Here is an 11,086-nt window from a genome sequence, read left to right as displayed (position 1 = left end):
GATCAGGAGGCATTGGGGGAGTCCCTGTTCCCCCGAGCACCACCAGGAGTGACCAGGAATAACAGTCACAAGCTGGCAGAAGGTAGGTTTAGGTTAGATATCAGAAGGCGCTACTTCACGGTCAGGGCACCTAGGGTCTAGAACCAACTTCCAAGAGAAGTGGTGCAGGCTCCTACCCTGGGGGTTTTTAAGAGGAGGTTAGATGAACACCTTGCTGGGGTCATTTGACCCCAGTACTGTTTCCTGCTTTGGCAGGGGGTCGGACTAGATGATCTGCTCAGGTCCCTTCTGACCCTAGAAACTATGAAACTATGAAACTATAATTTACTGATATCAGTGACTGTCTGCTTTTATGCCTGTGTTCTGTATCATTGTTTCTCAACCTGTGGGTTGTGACCCAATAGTGGATGGCAACAGTATATGAAAGGGTCACGAACAAACCTTAAAAAAAGGATTCTCCTTTATAAAGGAGTAAAAACTTGGGAAATGGTGGGTTTCCCCTTGCAGGCTGGCAGAGTTCCAGCCTGCAAGGGGCTACTTGGGGCTGGGGGAAAAAGTAGGAGCCCCCTCCCCCAGACTTGTGCAGCCACAGAGGGCAGGGGGCTGCAGCCTGGCTAGACTGGCATAGTGTGGCACCAGTGGCAGTAGCCAAGCCATGGCAGGTGGTAGAGCCATGGCCTGGAACTTGAGCTGCTGGCAGCAGGAGGTGAGGGTAGTGCAGCTCCCCCGCCCTCCAATCCATTATTCCTCACACGCTGGCAGCACAGCTGGCATGGGGGTCCTGGTGGCAGCAATGAGTCTCACCACCCTGCTCCACTCTACTACACTGCATTCCAGCTGCTGAGCCACAGAGATGGTTCCTGGCCAGGCTGCAGCCCCATGCCTAATGTGGGTGCACCAACCTGGGAGAGTATGTGCCCCACCATGCCCCACCCACCTCCCTACCCCATACACCCACCCCCTGCCCAACACACTTGAATGGGGGCATTCGGAGGGCAAGTGGGCAGTGGGTCAGGAGTGAGGAGCACCAGCAGGGCTGTGGATTGAGAGTGAGGGGCACTGGCAGGGCCAAGGGGTTGTTTTCTACTTAAACTATTTACTGGGTTGGGACCGGCCATTGATGTTTGCAAATGTGTCCTGGTATAAAATAGGCTGTGTGAAGCTTCGGTTGGTGAATCGATTCAGAGGAGATTCAGCCCGATTCAGTGACTGAATCTCCAAATTTGAATCAAATCAGAGGACCAATTTAAAGGTCCAAATAGATTCAAAGCTCTGCAAATTTTCAGGAAAGATTCAGAGCTTTGATTTAAACAGTCCTTGGTGGCTGAAGTAGGGAGCTGCAGCTGACTCTGAAGTGGTAAGTACTAGGGGCTGGGGGGGTAGGCTGGGGGAGGTGACCATGGGGGGACCCCCGCCAGGCCCCACTCCCGGTACTTTAAAAAAAAAGTCCCGGTGCTCACCGGGTGCTGCTGTGCGATTGATCCCCAAATCAGATTGCTGTCCCACGAATTGGCTGAATCTAAATCTGAAGTGAATACTAGCTGCTTTGCACAGGGCTAGTATAAAACAGGTTGAGAACCACTGTGCTATGTACATCAAGGTGTGAATTTTGTCTAGTGATTAAATTAGGTGTTGCAAACATTCTGCTCTGATTAGCTATGTCCAGTCAGCTTTTCAGATTATACAATAGGCTGCTGCTTAGGTTATATGAATCTTCCCTCTAGTGGTTTGGGAGTGAATTTGGTTGTTCAAGCTACTTACATAGACAGGTATAGAAATGTTTATCACCATAGGGTATTTGTTGAGCTAAAAATCTGGTACCAACCAAATATCCCATCCAATTATAAATGATACTATAGATTGCAGCTATAATTAACTACTAGACTTGTCTTGTTTTAAAAATACATACGTTTCTCTCAAATCTAAAATTGGTGTCTATTTTTTCCTGTGTGTTAGACAGTAGTTCAAAAAATAGAAGTAAATATTTGATAGAGTATACCTATCCCTGTTCTGAACAAACAAGCATATATGTCATATGTTTACAGACATGTTTTTTCCCCTCTCCTCTCAATAGAGAAGATTTTAGAAACAGGAATATTTTCCTTTCCCTGTCAGAGCAATGAAGCTGATAAGCAATTTCATTGAAAGGAGACTGACATTTGAAGCTGCCCCCCGCTTACAGGAGTGTAGCCATTTCTGTGGAAAGCTGTTTGAGGTGAAGAGGTAACCCTGTGGAAATAGCTACTGCAACAACACACTACTGGCATATAATACGCTATGCATGGTAGCATAGTGGCTACCATAAAAGCAATTGGTTCCTTTTACTTTTCTATTTTTTTAATAAAATATCCCTGCTTTTTCCAAAGGGTGAGAAAGGTATTTGAAATATGAACCCTATTGAAGACACTTTTAACACCCTGTTAACAAATTTGCTAACAAATATTGGTTTTACAGAGACTTGTTCACTTCTATCAGTATAATTGTCTGAGATTTTAGCTGTGAGAAAGTAAATCAGATTTTTAAAAACAGTTTGTGCAAGAAGACTTCACCACAGCAGGACCTAAACATGTAATACATGTTATTTTAAATCTGGGGTCTAACTTCTCATTTATAGCATCAGAAATTGTCCTCATGGTTGTTTTTTTGTAATATGTATAGTCATTACAGTTCTCCTCAGTTAGAAAATTTGCTTGAGGAAAATTGCCTTATGTGGTAACATCTAAGGAGGCAGCAGAGAAGGGAGAGAATGGGCCAGCACCAGCCCCAGCCCCAGCCCCAGCAGTCTGAGCCATAGCAATCCAAGCCTCCATGCACACATGCACAGACACTCACACATACACACTGCCATTGCTATTCTCTAGCAGTTAGTATAATAGACCTCTTCTGCCCTGTTGTGCGTAGGGCACAGAATAGCTTGCTGTACCTTTGTCTTTGTTATATACCAAGATCCAGTTGTAATCCTGGATGTGATGCAAAGGCATGTATCATTGTACATCTCTGAAATCGGCTACTGTACTTACAAATTGTTTAGAACAGGTTCTCTGCCAGCTCCCAGTTTTGTTATGATGTTTTGATAATTTAAGGTATGTATACACATGCTGGACGTCTGCTCCATCATGTGCTGATTAGCACACAAGTCTTCTGAAGCATGCTAATTAATGCAGTCCAGCAGCCTCTGCATCATGTCTATCCTGTGTCTTCACACTTCAAAATGGTGATGGGGGCACTTGAACTGAAGTTTGTTGAAAAAGGTTTTTGTTCAAGCCCACCATTTTGAAGTGCAGGACACTTAATACATGCGACACTGCAGGCATTTTAATTAGAGCAGCTCTTCAAGCCTCTCTAATTAAAGTGCCCCCAGAGCACTGATGGTGCCCTTAGAGACTGATGGTGCTGTGCAAACTAAGATCAAAGCAGATAAAAACATCACATACAAACTTCACATCACTCTGTAGTTTTATTATTCCAGAGATAGGATTTCGTAGAAATTCACATTTGTAAATAACACCAGATTCAATATAAAAGCTCCTGTTAGGCCTGTGAGCTCTATGAGAAGTTTAGTAAAGTCCAAGCAAACAGTCTTGATGCAAAAACAAATCAAGCAGAAGTTCTTGGTACAGTATTTGTTGTATTCTTTTATACAAGAATCCATTTCCCCTTTCTCCTTGGCTCAGCAAAATTAGAGGGTGGGAAATATCTAGCCTGGCAAAGGAAAAATAACCCCTGGAGTCCTGAGAGGAGAGAGAAAGGAAGGGACAGGCTACTTAAGCCTTCATATCCATTCCAGGCCTGGGTAAAGTATGCAAAGGAAGAGAAGTAAGTTTCTACCTACAATCCTGCAAAGGATGAGTGACTGAATAACTGTATATCATGGCCTACCCTCTATCCTGTGCAGAAGTCCTCATGGCATTCAGTAGCCTTCTGTTATGGTTGCTGCTCCACCATCCCTGCCCTATAATATAGGCACGGGTCAAATTGCATTCCTAGGAAGCTGAATGTGACTAAGAGAAGAAGAAAAAAAAGTTGGTTGTTTTTGGGTTCTGGTTTGTTTGTTTGTTTTGTTTTGTTTTTTGCCTTCTGTGAAATATCCTGAAAGCCCTGCTTTAATGTAATAAAAAGAAAGGCCGGAGTTAGAAAGCATGTGTTTCTATATGGAATTCTTAATGTTGGTGCAACTAGCATAAGTCACATATGAAGACTGTACCCGTAAAGTTAAATTTAAGGAGGCCAACCTTGGATCTTGGATGTTTACTATGAAACTTATTATACCCAGATATATATATTTTTAGATGGAGGGTCTTTGCAGAAGTAGGGTAAGGGTGGGGAGGGAAGTGGGGGAGAGTGGGCCCAATCTGGGCCAGTGGGGAAAGGGAGTGGGTCAGGTATTTAAACTAAAGTGTAGCCTAGAGTGTCTACACCTTAGGGCATCATTACATATTAATTTTAGTCAGCTCCTGAAGCTCTTAACCCCAGGATTGTCCATACATTAACACCTGAATCAAGTTTTAAGCACACTTTAGGCAGCTTAAAGTTATACCAGTCCAAGGTAGATTTATCTCTGATCTGTTACCCAGCTTGCATTATATTAACATATGGCAACTCTCCACAGATGAGCCACCTAAGTTTCAGTCCTCCAGCATCCAAGATTACAGTATTTCCTCCCCTATCCTCCTTTTCTTTGTGGATAAACTTTCCATCCCTTGAACTCTACCGCCCAGGGGGCAGTTCTAGCACCAAGCCTTCTCCCCATCCCGCCCCCGAGTATATGAGCTTCCCATTCCTAGGGATGCATGCCATGAGGTGAGGCTTCCTTTCTAGGGCATAGGCAATATCTCCCCCAAACACACTTTCCCTCACTGCTCCCACCCTCCTGGCCTCTTCAAGAAGCATGACCAGCACCCCCCACATCCAAATCCCAGTTTATTGAAATATGAGTTCTTCTTTAATTTACTTCCTCTTTATTCTCTTGATTTCTTTTAAAATTATTTTTTCCCTTCTTTCTATTTTATCCAGACCTGTAGTGGCAACACATAGCTATAGCTTCTAGTCTGGCCCCTGCCTGCCAGCCCTCAAGTAACAAGGCATAGTTGTGCAGATCAGGGAAATGACTTTTTAGCCTTAATGTGTGACTGCTGCAGACTTGAGCTAGCACTAACACTCATCAATTTTTGAGCAGCTCAAAGTGCAACATGTATAAAGGGCTTTAGTGTAACACAAATTAAGATCAGATAATCCTGCCCTAGAGTGGCATAACTTTGAGCAGCATAACAAGTGCTTAAAACTAGTTTCAGGGATTCATGTGTGGACAATCCAAGTATTAAGACCTCCAGGAGCTGCCTAAAATTACTGTGTTACGAAGGCCCTAGACTGCTTACATGCTTAAATAACTTGATGAATCTCAGAGTTGTTTGAAGGTATTTTCCAGTCCAGTAACTGGAATGTCAATAACTAAGTAAGTCTTGTTTCATTCTCACCCAAGCACATTTAATTTAGAGGAAAATGTAAATACAAACACAAGAACACTTCTCACCCTCCCACCTCATCCACCACAAACCTCATTGCCATTTATGATTCATGCATTTGACATTAAATATGTTCATGTGTAGGTACAGAGAGGCGACCTGTAATGAAATCAACAAGAAAACTCTCTAGAGCCAAATCTCCCATCCTCATTTTACATATGATCTCTTTTTGTTGACATCACTGGAGGATGTCCTCTTGTGTTTAAAGTCTTCTGGTTATTTTGTTATATTTGAGAATAAGTAACTAACGAACTGAGACCAGTCCTTCAATTGTTATGCATGAGAGCTGTGCATATACAGGAACTTTGCAGTATTGTATCCATTGCTTAGGTTCAAATCCTAGTGTCACAGAAATTGGTGACAAAGTCCCTTTGGTCACCAGAAGGATTGGGAATTGGATTTCAATTTAACCTTAAAATACTGAACAGTCAGTTTTGATTTAATTTTTTTATGGAGCTAGTTTAGGCATGATACAACCAGATTAAGAATACAAATTGTGCACACTGGTTTTAGGAAAACGTTGAGCACATTGAAAATATTCTTCTAACTTCATTTTTCTTTCTTGCTGCTAAAGCAGAGAGATCTGTGAGGCAAATGAAACCATCATGTGCCCTATGTGTGAACGCAATTGCACCCTGCAGAAACTCAATGAAAGCTGCATATATGCAAAGGTAATTATTAGTTTCTTTGATACAAGCTGTTTGTTATCCAAAAGTCAATTCTCACTGCATAATGACTGCTGTTATTTCATCAAAGCCTTCTTTGAAATGTGGTGATTTTCTGCAAAGTTTGCACAAGTAAATATTCTCAGTATCTACTAAAGAAATAAAACTGTAATTCAGATTATAGATTTCGTAGATTTTCAGGGTCGAAATGGACCTCAACAGATCATCGAGTCCGACCCCCTGCCCCAGGCAGGAAAGAGTGCTGGGGTCAGATGGGTCAGCTTACAATGGCGACAAAAATACATTGTAAAAATGTCATAACCATATGTGAGTATTATTTTCTTAACTCACAGTTTTGCCACGCAAACTTCCTACCCCACCCCACCTGACCCCCACCCAACCCCCCAAGATAACTTTTTTTTTTCCTAAAAGAAAATGGTTGCATCAAAATGTTTAAGACCAGTTTTCATCATCTCACATATATTGTGTAGCATCCGTGCTTCCTAAAGCACTATAGGTTTCCCTATACTCTATGCTGATACAGTGAATGATGAGGATGCATACGGCTTCCAGAATAGGCTATGCGTATACTGATGTCATGGTGCTGGTGCATGTATGCAGCAAGTATCCAAGGATGTGTCAACAAACCCACTCGGTCTGCAGAGGCATTTGTGAATGAAAACGAGCTGCCACGCTGGAAAATTACAAGCATGAGCTGACAAATTTCACTTGGTGGTTTCTGATGCATAATTAGTAACTAGATTAAGTGCAAGTAATTTGTTCAGAAATACGACACCACGTCTTGCAGGACAGCCCTCCTAGGCTGAGGAGGGGAAATCTTCTCAAGGTTCGCCTTGCAATTCCTTCAGAGCTTCCTGTCACGGAAAACAGGGTTTTCTTTCTTCAGCTCCCCCCATTTCACAAGCAGAATGGCTTGCTACATAGGGAGAGAGATATTCTCCAGTTAATCAGGAACATAAGTGGGTTTTTTTTCTTCATTTGTTTTGAAAATGGATTAAGCTCATTTGAATTTTTATTTGAAAATAAGTGTGTCCTTGCTTGGAGTTAATCCACTTCAACAATACGCCTTAATTTATTCAGGATTCACTTGTATAAATAGACAAGCCCAGAAAAGCAGGAGTTATCCTCCTTAAATCATACCAATCACACAGAATCTGCTGGTGTATGTGGAGGACATGCCCATGAACAGCTTTCTGGCAACATGCCTTCCATGTCAGTGCTTCCAGGAGTTTTCCCTTATAGGAGCAGATCATGGGTACAGAGGTTCCCAAGGAAGGTGGTACAGCCTATGTTGTCTTTCCTACAAGGCTTTCTCCTGTCTCTAACATCTTGCTTTCTTCCTCAGGTTTAGATTCCAAGACCCATATGTAAAGAGTCCTCCCATTCTTGGGAGAAAGAGGATGATAATGGCTTACTTTCTTCCCCAACCTTGTTCTTGTTTATGTCTCATCTAATTGATGCAGCCCTCAACAGCACCCTGTCTTATAGCCATAGAATCATAGAAGTAGGGTCGGAAGGGACCTTGTAGGTCTTCAAGTCCAAACCCCCACCTGGGTGGGAGAAAAGACTGGACTCAATTGAGTCCAGCCAGATAGTCATCCAGCCTCTTCTTAAAGATCCCCAGGGTAGGAGCCAGCACCACTTCCCTTGGAAGTTGGTTCCAGCTCCTAGCCGCCCTAACTGTGAAGTAGTTCTTGCAGATGTCTAATCTAAATCTACTCTCTAATAATTTGTGTCCATTGTTCCTTGTCATGCCAGGGGGCGCTAGGGGAAACAGTGTCTCCCCTAAACCCTTCTGGTCCCCCCTAGTGAGTTTATAGACAGTCACCAGGTCCTCCCTCAGCCTTCTCTTGTGAAGGCTGAACAGGTTCAGGTCCTGCAGTCTCTCATTGTAGGGTCTGCCCTGTACTCCCCGGATCATGCGGGTGGCCCTCCTCTGGACCCTTTCAGTGTTGTCCACATCCCTCCTGAAGTGCAGCGCACAGAACAGGACGCAGTACTCCAGCTGTGGCCTGACCAGCATCACACAGAGGGGGAGGATCACCTCCCTGGCTCTACTTGAGATGCACCTGTGGATGCACGACAAGGTCCAGTTAGCCCTGCCAACCGTGACCTCACATTGTCAGCCCATGTTCATCTTGGAGTCAATAATGACTGCAAGATCCCTTTCTTTCTCTGTGCTCTCAAGTAGGGAATTTCCCATTCTATAAGTGTGCTGCTGGTTTCTACTGCCTAAGTGCAGCACCCTGCACTTGTCAGTATTGAAACACATCCTGTTTATGTCAGCCCACTTCTGTAACCTATCCAGGTCTTGTTCCAGCCTTTCCCTCCCTGCTAGCATGCTCACCTCACCCCAAATTTTGGTATCATCAGCAAATTTAAACATGATGCATTTCACCCCGTCTAATGTTAATACATATTTTTAGCCCTTCAGCGAGAAGAATACAGTGGTACCCTGACTAACTAGCACTGTGTCCTGTAGCATCCTATTTCTGTCTAATGGTCTTCTGTCAAAGAGGACCACTTCTTTCCCAGTCCACCCTTTTGAGCTTTGATCAGAAAAAAATCATTGTTGAATTGTGTTGCTGTATGAATATAGGCCCAAACTTAACATGTTAGAGACAGTGGGCCAGAAATAAATATCCTACCTTAACAATTTCCTGGCTTGCTTTTTTAGTTTTCAGTCTGGGGGGTTTATTTGGGGATTTTGGTTTTTTGTGGGTGGAGAAAAGGGATGGATGGAACAGGATTTAAGACGTCATATTTTGGAAAGAAAGCTGTTGTTATTGATGTACATGACTGATCTTTATTGTACAGGTTGTTCAAAAATACCAGACTTAAAAAAATTGGAGCAATTTTGCCAATTTTATTTTACTGTTTTCATTTTCCAATCATTCAGTCCCAAATTCACTTCAACCTCATGAAATATTATGCTTCCATGCCTTATTATACCGAAAGAAAAACAAAGCCAAGCACATACTTTTCTTGAGCTCCACACAATTATATAATTCACATAAAAACATATTATACATCAGATCGTAAATGCCAGCTTTCTTTGGCACCATAAAATAAACAAAGACCTACATACTTAAACTTTTGTGTTTAATAAACCTACTCAGTGTTGGAAGTGTTTTCATTCAGGAAGAAATAAAACATACCAGCAGGCACCACAGTGTTTCTGTTGTTTTAACTTTTTTTTTCTGCTGAGATTATAATGCAGGATTTCAAGAGGGTTTTTCATAATACCTCCCATTAACTAAATATCCTGTGTCATCTGCTCAGTGGTAATTTGCTAAAAGCAGAGATAGTGATGAAACAGTCTTATCTGAAAAACGTAGATTTGTCTGGATTGTAGGATCCTCCTCTACAACTCAAACCCAGTGACAAAGCATAAGGCAGCTATTATGTAAAATATTTATGTTTCAATGTCTTATGTAACCTTCTCACAGCAGGCAAGCAGTCCCTCTAACATCCCAAATTGTTTGAGAAACTTTCACCTTATAAGGACACTATTCCTGATGTCTAGAGTATATTTGCCTATAATGCGATTACCAGGTACTGCAAACACTTCCTGCTGAAAATGCTGCTTACCCAAGCATGACTAGTGAAATGACTGCTGCCTACATACATAAGAGGGCTGTGCAAAGCTTTGATAGGAGATTTGGTGAGACTGGGCAAATTGAGAGACCCATTAAAACGTCCAAATTGACTTGGAAGCCTCTGATTCAGTTTGGAGAGATTTGGAAATTTGGCCACAGACTATACAGGCAGCAGTCCTTGACAATGCTGGACACAGCTGCCTCCAGCTGGTAAGTCCCTTATGGTGGGCGGAGGGGAAAGGGAAGAGGCATGGGGGTGGCAGATCGATGCCCCCACAGTGAGGGAGGGATTGGGGCTAGGGCTGGGACAAGCCACCCAGCTGCGGTGGGGGAGTGTGGGACTCAGAGAGGGGGACTACTGCCACTGCGTGCTGCTATACACCACCACTCCTGAAGTTGCTCTTCCACTGGCTCCTCTGCTGGCTCTTGTCACCAGTCTGGGAGGGCATGGGAGTGGATGTGTGCCCCCAGATCTGCACAGGGTAGGCTGGGCCAGGCTGCACTCTGGGAGACTAGCCCCAGCCACCCGCCGCTGGGCTGCACCACACAGGATGGGTGGAACCAGGGCTGTGTTCTGGGCAGCTAGCCCCAGCTGCAGCCTGGAGCGAAGCCCTGGCTCCGCCTGCCCCTCAGAGTGCACTGGAGTGGGGGCTGTGGGAAAGCTGCTGCCACCCTAAAATTCCCCATAGCTCCTGCCACTGGCCTGCCACAATCCAGGTACACATGCCCACCCCCATGCCCTGCTGCTGCTTGCTCAGCCAGGGTGGGGCAGGGTGAAGCTGCAGCTTCTCCAGGAGGTGCAGGGAGGCTGGAGTGGCTTCTGCCACTGTGCACCACTTATCCAAGGCATCACAGCAGCACCATCCCATGCCCCCCTGCCCCAGCTGGGTGAGCAACAGGAGGACATAGCCCCTGGTCCCAGTGCTTTCCACCTCTGGTCTGGAGCACAGCCCTGCCCACCCCACCCCACCCCACACAGATCCAGGGACACACACCCACTCCCATTCTCTCCCAGACCAGCAGTGAGAGCATGTTAAAGGAGGTACTGGAAGAGCAGCTCCCAGACCAGGGACACGTGGCAGCATGCAGTGGCAGGAGCCCCCCTCTCCAAGCCCCGTGTTCCCCCGCCCCGGCAGGGCAGCTTGTCCCAGCCCCAATCCCTCCGTCACTATGGGGGCGTTGATCTGCCCCCCTGCCCCTTCCCTCCCACCTCTGCCCACCACAACAGACTTATCAGCTGGAGGCAATTGTGTCCAGCATTGTCAAGGACTGCTGCCTG

At 44.7% G+C, this 11,086-nt stretch overlaps 1 protein-coding gene across 3 annotated transcripts in view; it reads left to right on the top strand.

Annotated features, from left to right (window-relative positions):
* The window catches only part of ANO3 (anoctamin 3), a 445,370-nt gene that overhangs the window by 380,860 nt on the left and 53,424 nt on the right, over nt 1-11,086 (top strand). For all 3 annotated transcript variants that reach the window (XM_019551829.1, XM_019551827.1, XM_019551830.1), the window contains one exon: nt 6,097-6,193. In XM_019551829.1, the coding sequence (XP_019407374.1) occupies nt 6,097-6,193 (97 nt within the window). The remainder of the gene's footprint in view (nt 1-6,096; nt 6,194-11,086) is intronic.

The sequence above is a fragment of the Crocodylus porosus genome, unplaced genomic scaffold (assembly GCF_001723895.1).
Source record: "Crocodylus porosus isolate Cpor-Errol unplaced genomic scaffold, CroPor_comp1, whole genome shotgun sequence".
NCBI classification, from domain to species: Eukaryota; Metazoa; Chordata; order Crocodylia; family Crocodylidae; genus Crocodylus; species Crocodylus porosus.
This window is presented reverse-complemented; position numbering and strand designations above follow the sequence as displayed.